Source organism: Rissa tridactyla, unplaced genomic scaffold (genome assembly GCF_028500815.1).
Source record: "Rissa tridactyla isolate bRisTri1 unplaced genomic scaffold, bRisTri1.patW.cur.20221130 scaffold_37, whole genome shotgun sequence".
Classification (NCBI taxonomy): Eukaryota; Metazoa; Chordata; class Aves; order Charadriiformes; family Laridae; genus Rissa; species Rissa tridactyla.
In genome coordinates this window covers 1,583,592-1,598,667 of record NW_026529584.1, presented here as the reverse complement: position 1 = coordinate 1,598,667, position 15,076 = coordinate 1,583,592, and the positions used below count along the sequence as shown (strand labels likewise).

The 15,076-nt window shown below is 52.6% G+C and overlaps 1 protein-coding gene and 1 pseudogene across 1 annotated transcript; one reads left to right on the top strand and one right to left on the bottom strand.

Moving 5' to 3' along the window:
- The window catches only part of LOC128903469 (scavenger receptor cysteine-rich type 1 protein M130-like), a 437,236-nt pseudogene that overhangs the window by 18,357 nt on the left and 403,803 nt on the right, over positions 1 to 15,076 (bottom strand).
- LOC128903486 (olfactory receptor 14A16-like) lies at positions 12,024 to 12,953 on the top strand (the record flags this gene model as incomplete). Its single annotated transcript, XM_054187499.1, has 1 exon — positions 12,024 to 12,953. A coding segment is annotated over exon 1 (906 nt), but the record flags the coding sequence as incomplete, so codon positions are not given.

Genomic DNA, 15,076 nt, shown 5'->3' with positions numbered 1-15,076 from the left:
ATGAATTCCTGACTCCCCCCAGTGCTCCCAGTGCGGTCCCAGGGCTCCCAGTATGACTCCCTGACTCCCCCCAGTGCTCCAAGTGCGGTCCCAGGGCTCCCAGTATGACCCCTTGACTCCCCCCAGGGCTCCCAGTGCGGTCCCAGTGCTCCCAGTATGAATTCCTGACTCCCCCCAGTGCTCCCAGTGCTGTCCCAGTGTTCCAGTATGACCCTTTGACTCCCCCCAGTGCTCCCAGTATGACTTACAGACTCCCCCCAGTGCTCCCAGTGCGGTCCCAGTGCTCCCAGTATGACTCCCTGACCCCCCCCAGTGCTCCCACTGTGGTCCCAGTGCTCCCAGTATGACCCCCTGAATCCCTGGTAACTCCCTGAGTTCTCAGGGCTCATGAGAGGCTTTGAACTGGATTTGAAGGGGGGTGGGGACGGTCCTGGGCTTGCTCGGGAGCTGCCAGGGCGCAGTTGCTCAGCGCTCGTGGGCCAGTGTGCCAGTATTTCTGGTAGCCAGAAGGCAGAGCACATCTCAAGGGTCACAACTACACACACGACTCCCTCTCTGAAATGCTGATACACCAGTGCACGCGGCATGGGGAATGAGCAGGAAGAGCTGGAGGTCTGTGCGTGGTCGCAGGGCCACGATCTCATTGCAGTCACTGAGACGTGGTGGGACAGCTTGCGTGACTGGAATGCTGTCATGGGTGGCTACGTCCTTTCCCGGAAAGACAGGCCAGCGAGGCGTGGTGGTGGAGTTGCACTCCATGGGAGAGAGCATTTGGAATGCATCGGGCTCTCACTAGGGGCGGATGATGAGAGGGTCGAGAGCTTATGGGTGAGGATTAAGGGGCAGGCCAACATGAGGGACACTGTTGTGGGTGCTTATCACAGGCCACCTGATCAGGATGGGGAAGATGATGAGGCTTTCTAGAGACAGCTGAAGGTACCTCGCAATCGCAGGCCTTGGTTCTCATGGGGGACTTCGATCACCCCGATATCTGCTGGGCAGACCACGCAGCCAGGCACGCACAGTCCAGGAGGCTCCTCCAGTGCATTGATGACAACTTCTTGACACAGGTGGTGCAGGAGCCAACAAGGAGAGGAGCACTCCTGGACCTGGTACTGACAAACACAGAGGGACTGGTGGGGGACATTAAGGTTGGGGGCACCCTAGGCTGTAGTGATCATGAAATGATGGAGTTCAGGATCATGGGTACTACGCACAAAACAACAAGAAGTAAAATTACAGCCTCGGATTTCAGGAGGGCTAACTTTGACCTCTTCAAGAAACTGCTTGGAGAGATCCCGTGGGCTGGGGCTCTGGAAGGCAAAGGGGCTCAAGAGAGCTGGTTGGTATTCAAAACCACTTCCTCCAAGCTCAGGATCGGTGCATCCCGAAGAGAAAGAAATCACCCAAGGGACACAGGAGACCTGCATGGTTGAGCAGGGAGCTTCTGAAAAAGCTCAAGTGGAAGAAGGAAGTCTACAATACGTGGAAGAAGGGACTGACCCCTTGGGAGGATTACAGGAATGCTGCCAGAGCGTGCAGGGATGAAACAAGGAAAGCCAAGGCCGCCTTGGAATTAAACCTGGACAGGGATGTCAAGCTCAACAGGAAGGGCTTCTACAAGTATATTGGAAGCAAAAGGAAGAGCAGAGAAGTTGTGGGCCCACTGTTGAATGAGGCAGGAGCCATGGGGACAGAGGATGCGGAGAAGGCGGAGTTACTGAATGCCTTCTTTGCTTCGGTCTTTACTGCTCGGCCCAGCCCTCTGGAGTCCCAGGCATTGGTGGAAGTAACGGGGAAAGAAGAAGACTTCCCTTGGGTTGAGGAGGATCGAGTGAGGGATCAATTAGATCAATCAGATATTCACAAGTCCATGGGCCCCGATGGGATGCCCCCGAGAGTGCTGAGGGAGCTCGTGGACGTCATTGCTGGGCCGCTCTCCATTATCTTTTAAAGGTCCTGGAGAACAGGCGAGGTGCCTGAGGACTGGAGGAAAGCCAATGTCCCTCCAGTCTTCAAAAAAGGCAAGCAGGAGGACCCAGGGAACTACAGGCCGGTCAGCCTCACCTCCATCCCTGGAAAGATGATGGAACAGCTCCTTGTGGGTGTCATCTCAAGGCATGTGGAGGAAAAGAATACTATGGGCAGTAGTCAACACGGATTCACCAAGGGGAAATCCTGTGTGACTAACCCGATAGCCTTCTGTGATGGCGTGACTGGATGGATAGATGAGAGGAGGGCAGTGGATGGTGTCTACCTTGACTTCAGCAAGGCTTTCGACACGGTCTCCCACAGCATCCTCAGAGGGAAGCTTAGGAAATGTGGGTTAGATGAGTGGACAGTAAGGTGGATTGAAAACTGGTTGAAAGACAGAGCTCGGAGGGTGGTGATTAGGGGCACAGAGTCTATTTGGAGGTCAGTGAGGAGTGGTGCTCCCCAGGGGTCAGTGCTGGGTCCAGTCCTCTTCAATATCTTCATCAGCGACCTGGATGAAGGGATAGGGTGCACCCTCAGGAAGTTTGCCGATGACACAAAGCTGAGGGGGGTGGCTGACACACCAGAAGTCTATGCTGCCATCCAGAGAGACCTGGACAGGCTGGAGAGTTGGGCAGAGAGGAGCCTCATGAAATTCACCACAGCAAGTGTAGGGTGCTGCACCTGGGGAGGAATAACCCCATGCACCAGGACAGGTTGGGGGCTGACCTGCTGGAGAGCAGCTCGGTGGAAAGAGACCTGGGAGTCCTGGGGGACAACTGGATGATCATGAGCCAGCAATGGGACCTTGTGGCCAAGAAGGCCAGTGGCATCCTGGGGTGCATCAAGAAGAGTGTGGCCAGCAGGTGGAGGGAGGTCATCCTCCCCCTCTACTCTGCCTTAGTGAGGCTGCATCTGGAGCACTGTGTCCAGTTCTGGGCTTCCCAGATCAAGAAGGACAGAGAACTGCTGGAGAGGGTGCAGCAGAGAGCTACCAAGGTTAGTTTGCAGCAACAGAAAAGGCTGCTCCGCAACACCTCCTCCCTGGGCCTCCACCTTGGCTGTGCCCCGTATTAGCTCCAGGGTGGAGACGGTCTTGAGTGGTCAAAGTCCAATGGCTCATGCTCTGTGCTCAGGTTCACCTCCAAAGGGGGTGCAGAGAGAAAGCTCAGGTTGGAGGTTCATGGGAAGGTTAGAAGGCCTGTGTCCTGTCACTGCACTGCAGATGTCTATGTTGGTACAGTTTAACGTGACACGAACAACGGATGAGTGTGTCTGACCGAGGCAGCCTTGCGTGGCTCTATCGCCAATAGCACAAATGACCCTTCCAGAAGAGAGCACCTCCTGCCCTCCTGTGAGGCTCACGCAGCCCTTGATTTCTTACTCTGCAGCTCTACGCATGGGTCGAGCCCTACCGTTCAGCAGTTCTTCACCCACCGCACCCTCCACCTGCTCATCTCCAAGTTGGGCAACTGGTCCGGAAGGATACTTTGAGGGACACTGTCAAAAGCTTTACTAAAATCCAGCAAAACTATATCCACCACCTTCCCTTCATCCACTAGGCAGGTGACCTTATTGTGGTTCATGGTGAATGGTCTGTTCCCCTTAATGTTAACTCCTTCTCCCAGGTGGGCGTTAGGGCTCTAGATGGCCCCCAGTTCAGGCTCGGCTGTTCGCTCTCCAGGAAGGGCACTCTGTGGAGACTGCAGCAATACTGAGAGGGTTTCCCAGCAAAGTCCAAGATAACAAGAGGAGGAGAAAGCCCAAGCTCTGACTCCATGAAGAGAAACTGGAGGTGCTGGAGATAATCTGGCCAAAGATTCCCCATGACAGGGGAATCCCTTCCCACCACTACCACTGGAGGGATCTCCAGGGAGATTTCCAGCATTGCTAGAGGGCCAAAATACCCAAAGAAAGTCCTTTTGTGACCATGCCCTGCCCTCCTGGCTGGCCAGCCTGGTGACCAAGGCTGAGGCCAAGCTTATCCCAGTGCTTGACCCAGCCATGAGACTTCCCTTGCCTATCACCAGCAGAGACAGATGACAGAATGGAAGGGGTTGGAAGGGTCCTTCCGCGATCATCTAGTCCAACCCCGTGCCAAAGCACAATCAACAGCCAAGCCATTTTCCTACTTCTGGCCTGTGAGGTTCTCAGACAGAATTGACTTCAGGCACCTTCACAGACACCTGCCTCTTACTCACCTGTGAGGTTCTGAGGCACAGCTGGCATAAGAGTAGCTTCCCCACCATCACCCACCTTGTCACCTACAAGCTCATCTGATACACGTCATCTCACATTTCGTCTTCCAATGTCAGGCGACTGCTCCAGGACCTCACAGGCTCTGCATTCACTCTGCCTCTGGGGGAAAAACAGCTTAGAGAGAGGTTTGGAGGGCAAGGGAAGGTTAGGGGTTCTGAGGGAGGCCGCTAGGGCTTTTGGGTTAGGGGTTTCTGTTACCAGTTTTCTTCCATGTGAACCAAAAACTCTGGTCAGAGTTTCTGCTTCATGATCAGGGTGGGGGTGGGGGTCATGGTGAGGCTCAGAATGAAGGTTTGGGATTCTTCTTAGGGCTTCTTGTAATTGATCTGAGTCCTGCTCAGCTTTGTGGGTTAGGGGGTTGGGTTAGGGCTAGAGGCTTAGGGTTAGGCCAGAGTTAAGGCATTTCAAGAGCAGGAACCTCACCAAGTGCTGTCCCTCCCACACGCTTCTCCCTTCACCTATCCCATGCTCCCTTCTCTCTTTGATGAAACTCTCAGGCATGTCGAGCACTTCACAACGCTGCTCCTCACACGCAGCTACCTCCAGCAATAATGGCATCACGATCTACTCGCCAGCAATGGCACCTTTGCCTTCATCTTCCTCTTGCCTGCCCCTAACATCTCATCATCTCCCTGGCCTTTCCCTCCAGAACTTCACAATCCCTGCCCTCCTTCTGCATCCTGGGAAACATGAGTAACACTTAGGGGAGGGGCTGGAGATGGAAGTGTGTTGAGGGACAGGATTAGGGAGCTGGCTTTGGGTTTAGGCGTGAGGCATCTGATGAGGGTTTCAGCTTTGGCATTCGTGTTCAGGGAAGGGCCACAGATGAGCGCTGCAGGTGAGGGATTAGGGTTGGGGTCCAGGCAAAGTCTCAGTGTGAGGTGGGCAGTGCTGGGTCAGAGGGGAAGGGTGTGTAGCCACTTTGAGTGTTTCTGCCCTCGTGATGACCAGGGGAAACCTCAGCTGCTGATGACCAAAAGCATCATCATTCTAATGAGCTTCCAAAATCAAATCACACACGCGCACACAGACACAAGGCTTACAAGAGAGCTTTTTAAATTGAATTGCACCCACACAAACAGATACAGAGGTTAACCTATATAATGAAGATGTTTCTCTTTTTGCAAAAAGTAGTACATTCCTGGTACCAAATGATCTTGGTCACCTCGAGAAATCCAATCGTAGTGAATGACTCACTCTTTTCCTTCGTCTGCATTTGTCAGCAGATGATCTCTGAAATCCTTGTGAAATCTACTCTGAAATCCAATCTTCAAAAGCCTCGTGAAATCTACTTTTGAAATCCTTGCAAAACCTACACTTTGATATCCTTGGAAAATCCACACTTTGATATCTTCATATCCTCTTATCCTCATGCATGCTTTGATAGCCTGATATCCTCGATACCTTGGGGCACCTACAACTTCTCTGGAAAACTTGTTCCATCATCTCACAAGCCTTTTCATAAAAAAATTCTTCCTTAGGCCTATTCTAAATCTACTCTTTTTCTGTTTAGAACTGTTGCCTTTTATCCTGTCACTGCAGGCCTTGGTAAACAGTCCCTATCTTACGTATAACTCCCCTTTAAACTGTATAAACTGTCGTATGTCTCAGGTGAACCTTGCCATTTTTGAATGTTTAAATAAGTCGCTGTGGTGGTTATAGCAAATTTTGTTAAATCATTTTGATAATTGCCAGGTGATTAATGTTAACACCATACAACTTAACCCTGTGTTAATAAACCTGAAATTGCTGCCGCCTCAAAGTTGGGCAGGATCCCAAATCCACATTCACAACGAGACTGGACATGAGGAGAAAGAAATGTCTCATGAAGGACAGTGCTGTGACTGCTGAGGTCACCCAGAGGGAGCCTGGATCAGCGCAATGCTGGGTGCTCCAAGGAACAGGCAGGGAGGAAGAAGATCTGTCAGGAAAGGCGAGGAGATGCCCCAGTGGGAGCAAGGGGAGGAAAGAGGTTGGGTGTCCACAGCCTGCAGGTCTTTGTCCCCTTGGCTGTGGCTGTTGTCTTTGCTACCAAGGCCTGAAAGGAGACACCTTAATCTCATGGAACCGGGGCCTCACTGCTTCCTCGCACCCCCCAGGGAGGCCGGGAGCTGTGGTGCCGTTGTCCTTCACTCGGCATTGCCTACCCCACACCTCACTGCCCCAGGAGGAGCCCTGAGCCAGTGTGAGGGACAGGATCCCCCTTCCCAGGGCTGGCCGCTTGGCGGGATAAAATACATCAAGGCTTTACTCAGCATCAGCTCCACCTGCACAGTGCCTTTGCCTCCCTGTAATCACAGCCTCCAGTTGCCTGCTCAAACAAATCCATGGGGAGGCTTGGTCTGTCATGGCCCTCAGTGGGGACAATTAATGCTCCAAGACACTTTGGCGTTTGCTTCGGACTTGAATTCCTGCACAGGTTGTTCCAGCTCCTCTCAGTATCTGGCATTCCTGGGCTCAGCAGCAAATGCCCCATGGGGCTCGTTAAAGTGCAGAAAGCCCTAAGGAGCCACAGCTCTGCCATGATTTTCTTCAGGGCTTCTAGCCTGGTACAGCTCAGTGGAGAGGTCTCAGGAGTCTACTTAAAGTGGAAGGTTTCAAGAAGCACTTAATAAAAAGGTAATTTTTCATTCGGAAAGGGTTTTTCATTAGTCTTTTTATTTTTCCAGAGGAAATGCAGCTTTCTCCAACTGATACTGAACCAGAGGGTCTCCTAAGGAGGACCGGAGAGGTAGCAACTGCCATCTCCTCGAGGTCCCCCACTGTATGGACAACTTGCCCCCCCACCTCCTCCTCCCCACCGTTTCTCTTGGGGCTGCCTGGGACTTGCATTCTTTTCCTACATCAGACTTGTGCGCTGAGTCTGCAGCTGAATGTTCACAGCTCCTTTGCACCAATTCCTGCCCGATTCCCCCGCAGACTTGGCTGTAAATAGACAAGGGATTCTTATTAAATTTGAACAGCCAGAAGGAAAAAATTATACCAATTAATTAAAGAAACCCAATGCATTCCTCCACTATATGCCAAGTCCAAGCCTCCAATAAGCTCCACCTTCCTCAAACCATCAACATAAAAGAAATACATTGGAGAGATTGATAGAAAATTCTAAATATACGCACAGTTATTGAGTTGGCTAAAGAGAGAGTGTGGCAGATTAAGTAAACTTTGCCTTATTCTTGGCCAAATTTCCATCCCAGAGCCTTGTCACCAACTCATGTCTCTAGCGATGTCCCTGCCCATGTGACATTATGTGCTTGTTAAACAAAACTTTTCTTCTCCAGCAAACTCTAGCAAAACTCTTCCTTGGAGACAGTCTCTCCTCAAAGTCCCCTTGCAACCATACGGTGAATTGAGATGCAAGAATAAACTCATTACAGTTCCTTCACGTTAACGAGCTCCCAGGGGAAAGTCACGCAGTGTGGAGGGCCCTGGCAGGAATAAAGAGCCTTGGAGGTTCAGCAGGGTCTGCTGAGGGCTGTGGGTGACGAAGCTGCTTCAGGAAATTGAAGCGTGCCTCCCTGGGGGCTGACTGGAGCAGAAAACCAGAGGCAGTGATTTCAGGGTGACAAAGAAAGGAGGCAGAGACATCCTGTGTGCTGTAGCCCCCTGGATGTGCCCTGTCAAGCCAAGGGGCCCAGTGCTAATCCCCAGCTCATTGCAATGGGGATGCTTTTGGCCATCACCACATGAGCTTTCCCTCTGCTCACCACCAGGGCCCATACACGCTGAGTGCCTTCCACACTCTTGCCCCTCAGACTCGGCACGACGCAGCTCCCCCTAAGCCTTTGCCTGGACCCTAACCCTAATCCCTCACCTGCAGCTCTCATCTGTAGCCCTTCCCTGAACACTAACGCCAAAGCTGAAACCCTCACCATATGCCTCACGCCTAAAGCTGTTAGAGCGGGTTAAGAGATGTATCACAACAATCATTGGAGGGACAGAAGATCTCTCCCAGGAAGAGAAACTGAGAGAGTTGAAGTTGTTGAGCCTGGAAACAAAAAAGCTCCAAGGAGATGTTCTTTCAGCCTTTCAATGTATGAGGGAGGCTTATAACAGAGAGAGAGAGAGATATTTTTGCAGGGCCAGTAATGACAGGACAAGGGTCAATGGCTTTACACTGAAAGAGGTTATTTAGATTGGACATAGGGAAGAAATTTTTAACAATGAGGGTGGTGAGACACTGGAAATGGTTGCACTGAGAAGTTCTGGATTCCCCATCGTTGGCGGTGTTCAGGGACAGGTAGGGCGGGGCTTTGAGCATCCTGATCGAGTTGCAGATGTCCCTAAAAAACAGGGATTGGACTAGATGGTCTTTCAAGGTCCCTTCAAACCCAAACCATTCTGGGATACTATGAGAGCAGATGTGGCCACACCAGTGCTGAGTCGAGGGGGACAATAACTCCCCTTGTCTGGGTCGCCACAGTCCTTCTAACACCACCCCATATGCAGCTGGCCTTAATGGTGCTGAGCCTTTACCAGAGGCTCATATGGCATCCCTCAAAATGCGCAGGCCCCTCTCCTCAGACTCACTCCTCACTTGGTCCTGTCCCACTTTGCCCATTCTCCTTCAAAAACTAGAGGAGGTCTCTGTTGGCCACATCCCCAGGTGTCTCAAGGTCCCTGTGCACTGAAGCTCCAGCATGTCAGCATTTAAATTGCACGTGCAGATGGCTCATGCTGAGTCGTGGTTCCTCTAACAAGACAACTTGAGTAGCTGTAGGACAGCAGAGGTAAGAAAAGGGGTTACTAGTGTCATGGACGTCATGAGGAAGGTGGAAAGTGCCACTGTCACCATCTCAGAAACACCAAGGGAAGGGCCAACAAGGACAGAGGAAAAGAGTTGGCTCTTTGTATGGGAGGAGATGAGGATGATCCAAGAGAAGAACTTGAGAGTGGAAGAAGAGTGGAAAAGGGAACAAAAGGTTAATAGAATCATAGAATTGGCTTGGTTGGGAGGGACCTTTCAGATCACCTAGTCCAACCATCAACCTACCTCTGACAAAAGCCATCACTACACCGTATCTCTAAGCACTATGTCTGCCCGTCTTATATTATTGTTCCGTGGCCTTGCCTTGTGACGAATAGCAGATATGGGAACGAGATAGTACTACGGAACAGATAAGATGCCTACTTGCTTACTACGAAACAGACGATTGGCCTACTCGCTACCTGAGCCAACATTTCATCAAATTTTGATGAAATTTTGTCCTTTGTGCGAACTTTGCTCATTACAATGTACCAAAACACACCTCCATCCCAGAGGCTACCCGCCCCCAAGTTGCGAGCACTCCTCCTTGAGTACACCAATCATAATACAAGAATTTATGACTAAAGTCACTCAGACTCCACTTTGAAGATAAAATAAATACTATAAATATAGCCCGAGAGAGGGGGGATATCGGGGAAGACACCATCACGAACAAGTCAGGAGAATTCCATCACTAACTTCCGGGACCAGTCGACTGGCTGAGCCTTTCTTCCCCACCATAGGGACGCCTTTGGGTAAGACTTAGATCATACCGAGTGTTTCCTCGGGAAACTTAGAAATCTCTGTAGAGAATCTCTCTCCTACATTATATAGCCAGGCTGTATTGTATATAACTTCATTGTGCCTTTTGTATATTTAACAATATCGTTATTTGCACGTGCTTTGCAGACAGTGTATTTATCACCGGCAATCCTATATACCTGTTGTTTAAATAAACAGCACTGTCTCAGTAGCTGGTCGTTTCGGTTTCTCACTGAACGCGACCAAAGACTCGAGAGTGGCCGTGCTGGTTCAGGAGCACGACTAGACTGAAGGTGCAGCCCACTATCAGTGTATCCAAACCGTAACAGTTTAATACATATTAAACGCGATTGGACTGATAGTGCTGGATGGGGCATCACTCCGAATTTAAACCCAGCCGCACCTGGTCCCCCCCCTCGGTGAGGAGTGTTAGAACGCAAGGGGGTTTATCTTCTGCCAAAACCGCTTGGCCCCTTTCACGCAACAGAAGGGACCTTTCAGATCACCTAGTCCAACCATCAACCTAACTCTGACAAAAACCATCACTAAACCATAGCTCTAAGCACTATGTCTGCCCGTTTTTTAAATACCTCCAGAGGTGGTGCCTCAACCACTTTCTGGGCAGCCTGTTCCAATGCTTATTAACTGCTTCAGTGTAAAATTTTTTCCAAATATCCTCAGCCTCCATTTCTCCAGGCTAAACAATCCCAGCTCCCTCAGCCACTCCTCATAAGATTTATCCTCCAAATCCCTCACCAGCTCCTTTGCCCTTCCCTGGACCCGCTCAAGCACCTCAATGTCTTCTTTTGTGGTGAGGGGCCCAAAACTGGACACAGTACTCGAGGTGGGGCCTGACCAGTGCCAAATCCAGGGGGACAGTCACTTCCCTACTCCTGCTCACCACACTGTTCCTGATAAAGGCCAGGATGCTGTTGGCCTTCTTGGCCACCTGGGCACACTGCTGGCTCATATTCAGCCGGCAGTTGACCAACACCCCCAGGTAATTTTCTGCAGGGCAGCTCTCTAGCCACAGCCTGTAGTGGAGACGATCAAGGGAGTTGGCAAGGCTGAAAGCCCCCAACACTGCTTATGTCTTTCTCCTCCTGGCTGTGGCTGTTGTCTGTGCCACCAAGGCTACCAGAAGACACCTCATCCTTACAGCACTAGGGCCTTAGCGCCTCCTCTTCCCCACCCGGGAGCCGTCATTCTGTCTTTCTGCCCTTGGCATTGCACGTCCTCCCATCACAATGCCCCAGGAAGAGCCCTGAGCTGTGCGTGTGGGGCAGGATCTCCCTTCCCAGGGGCTGGAGGCCAGGGCTTGGCCCTTTGCCTTCCTCTCACACATTCAGCATTAGCCAGCATCAGAGACACCTCTCCATTGCCTTTGCCTACCTGCCCTCACTGCCTCCAGTTTTCCCTCGAACGAGCCCCCAGGAGCCCTTGGCAGTAATGGCCCTCAGTGGGACCCATTAACGCTCCAAGAAACTTTGGAGTTTGCATCTGACGTTGACTTCTGGAGAGGTTTCATCAGCTTCCCCTGTGTCTGAGCTTCATGGGCTCAGCACCAAAACCACCAGAGAGGTCAATAAAATGCCTTGGGCTGGTCTTGCTCAGTACAGAAATGGGGGTTGGCCGGGCAGCAGGAATCTGTGTTCACTGATCGGGATGGGCATCGGGGGGTAAGCAATTGTACTGCATCACTCCTGGTTTCCTATATTCTTTTAAAATGATTGTTAGTTTCTTTCCCGTTACTGGTCTATCAAACTGTCTGTATCTCAACCATGAGATTTTTATTCCTTTTTCTCTCTCTTCTCCCTATCCCTCTGCAGGGGGTCGGGGGGCAGTGAGTCAAGAGCTGCGTGGTCTTTCCCCCCACAACAAGGCTGAGGAGTGAGCTGGCTCTGCTCATGTCACTGCAGTTTGAGGACAACCAGGAGTTTCCTTGAGGTTTTCCTGCAGGAAAATGCTGAGCAGCTCCTGTGTGTTACGAGTGGATCACAGATGAGGTAACTAGTGAATGGCAGAAGCTGTAACCCCTTTCCCCAATCCCCGCGGCTGTGGAGCAGGGATGACTCCTTGGGAGCCCACAAGCAGAGCTCTGCTCCTCACGGCACACTTGGCCAGCAACAATGAGAGCTCCAACAAGGGCAATGCAGAAAGCTCCCGCAAAAAAGGACACGGGCAAAGTGTGTTTCCGCAGCTGGGGTTTGGAAGGGCAGGCAATGGGAAGAGATTTGCTCAGAGCTGTCCTGACTTGTGAGTGGGCTTTCCTCCTTTGGCAGTACCTCGGGAACAAAGGGATCCGATGTCCAACGGCAGCTCCATCACCCACTTCCTCCTCCTGGCATTCGCAGACACGCGGGAGCTGCAGCTCTTGCACTTCTGCCTCTTCCTGGGCATCTACCTGGCTGCCCTCCTGGGCAATGGCCTCATCATCACTGCCGTAGCCTGTGACCACCGCCTCCACACCCCCATGTACTTCTTCCTCCTCAACCTCGCCCTCCTTGACCTGGGCTGCATCTCCACCACTCTGCCCAAAGCCATGGCCAATTCCCTCTGGGACACCAGGGCCATCTCCTTCTCGGGATGTGCTGCCCAGGTCTTGTTCTTTGCCTTCTTGATGTCAGCAGAGTTTTATCTTCTGACAATCATGTCCTACGACCGCTACGTTGCCATCTGCAAACCCCTGCACTATGGGTCCCTCCTGGGCAGCAGAGCTTGTGTCCACATGGCAGCAGCTGCCTGGGGCAGTGGCTTTCTCTATGCTCTGCTGCACACAGCCAATACATTTTCAATATCTCTCTGTCAAGGGAATGGCCTAGACCAATTTTTCTGTGAAATCCCCCAGATCCTCAAGCTCTCCTGCACAGACTCGGACTACCTCAGGGAAGTTGGGCTTATTGTGTTTGGTGCCTGTTTATTCTTTACGTGTTTTGTTTTCATTGTGGTGTCCTATGTGCAGATCTTCAGGGCTGTGCTGAGAATCCCCTCAGAGCAGGGACGGCACAAAGCCTTTTCCACGTGCCTCCCTCACCTGGTCATTGTCTCCCTGTTTATAGGCACTGCCGTAGTTGCCTACCTGAAACCCTCCTCCATCTCCTCACCATCCTTAGATCTGGTGCTGTCAATTCTGTACTCGGTGTTGCCTCCAGCAGTGAACCCCCTCATCTACAGCATGAGGAACCAGGAGCTCAAGGATGCCCTGAGGAAACTGATTGGACATTTTTTCATCAGCCACAGACTGTGTACCTTCCTCTGCAAAGGATTCCCTGTATCTGGTGTGACAAGCACTCACTATTCCTCCCCTCCTCCTTAACTTTTCACCTCTCGTCTGTGACACAAAATATTTATGTAAATGAAGAGTCAGGCGCTCTGTGTGTTTAAATAAAATACATGAACCAGCTAACACTTCCTTTTCTGAGACCCAGCAGCAGCAGCGCTGAATGGACGGGAAATGAGAAGACCTTTCTGGCTGCAGCAGCCTGGGGCAGGCTGTCCCAGTGCCACTCTGTCACTGGGGCGGCAGGAGCTGCCTGAGGGTCCCCAGGGCCAGGGCTCTTGTACTGGGCTGGGGAGAGGGGATGGCACAGAGGGGCTGCAGACCCCTCAGAATATCCTGGGGAGGAGGACACAGGGGCCTACTGACTGCCTTTGCCTTGTGCCCAAATGCCCCCCATCTCTGGGGCTGAACCTCCTCTGCCCCCCAGCAGCTGCGGTGCCCTTCAGAGGGGCTGTGGCTGTGGAGTGAGTGCCCAGAGCTCTGCAGCACCCTGGGGCAGGCTCTGCTGTTGGGCCAGCGCAGACTGGGCTGGGATGGAGAGAGGGCAGGGGAGGTGGCAGAGCTTGGAGGGAGCTGGGCTGGGCTGGGCTGGAAAGTGCCCAGGAGGGAAAATCGTCGGAGTGCAGCTTGTACCGTGTGACCATGCGGGGTGAGGACTCACACCAGAGTGTTTGTGGTGCAGAGCCAGGGCTTGTGGAATTGGTGTCCGTCTCCAGGGTTTGGTAGTGGTGGGGCTGAAGGCATGGGCCTCTGTGAGAAGAGACCAGGGGCTGCTTCCGTGCCAGACAGAGCTGGTTCCAGACAGCTCCAAAAGAAACCCACCGCTGGCCAAAACTGAGCCCGTCAACGAGGATGGTGGAACCTCTGTGAGGGTGTATTTAAGAAAGGACACAAGTGCTCGAGTGGGAGAGGAGTGAGGGAAAAACCAGTGTGAGAAACAGCCCTGCAAACACCAGGGTGCGTGAAGAAGGAGGGAGAGGAGGTGCTCCAGGTGCCAGAGCAGATGGTCTCCTGCAGCCTGTGGAGAATACCACAGTAGAGCAGGTATTTCCCTGCAGCCTAAGGAGAGGAGCACAGCGGAGGAGGTAATCCCTGCACTTGGTGGAGGACCCAACACTGGACAGGTTGGATATTTCCTGAAAGAATTTCAGCTTGAGGAGAGCCCATGCTGTAGCAGGTTTATCTCGAAAGACTGTAGCCTGTAAGAGGGACCCCATGGGAAAAGTGTTAGAAGGAAGGAGCAGCAGAGAGGAATTGTTATGGACTGCCCAGGACCCCCATTCCCCATCGCCCTGCACTGCTCAGGGGGAAGGAGGGAGAGGAGTTAGGCATGAAGCAACAAAGTTCAGCAAGGGAAAAAAGGTGTGGGAGGAGGCTTTCCAGGTGATAAGGTCTTCCATCGGTCCTATGCTTCTTTGACCCTCAGCCTTTGCAGCTGCACATGCCTGGCCTGCCCACTTACCTTCACTCCTGTCCCCTTTGTATGAGGCCCACACACATCTTGGCACGCCCAGCGTAACGTGGCCTCCACCAAAGCTGGAGCCCACCTGGCCTTGGAGGCAGGGAGGGGCCCGGTCCCCTCTGTCCGGGGCTGGGCACAGCTTTTCCCTGGGAACCTCCCTGAGGAGCACTCCTCGTCTGTGTCAGCCTGGGGCCCGGCAGGGGTGGCCCGGGGACAAGGGCTGCTGGGGCAGGGCTGAAGGAGCTCAGCTGGGACAGCATTAGACTGAAGATCTAAAGGTGCCTGGTTCAGCCCTGGGCTTCAGCAGTGATTTTTCTCCCTCTGCTTTTTGCAGAGCCCCTCTGCCACCTTCCAGCCTGCCCCAGCCCTGCTTGCTCCTTCACCTCTTGCCAGAGCACTGTCCCTGCCCTGGACCTGCACATCTGCGGCTTAGAAGGAGCCTTCCTCCAGCCCCACAAGTCCCCAGCCTCCCCCTGGGCAGGACTCTCCACTCAGGGCTGCTTTGGGTTGGGCTCCAGCTGTGCCTCCTTCCCTGCTCCACAGGATCGGGATGTGTCCTCTGCGGGGTCTCTGCACGACCCAATTCCTCTCC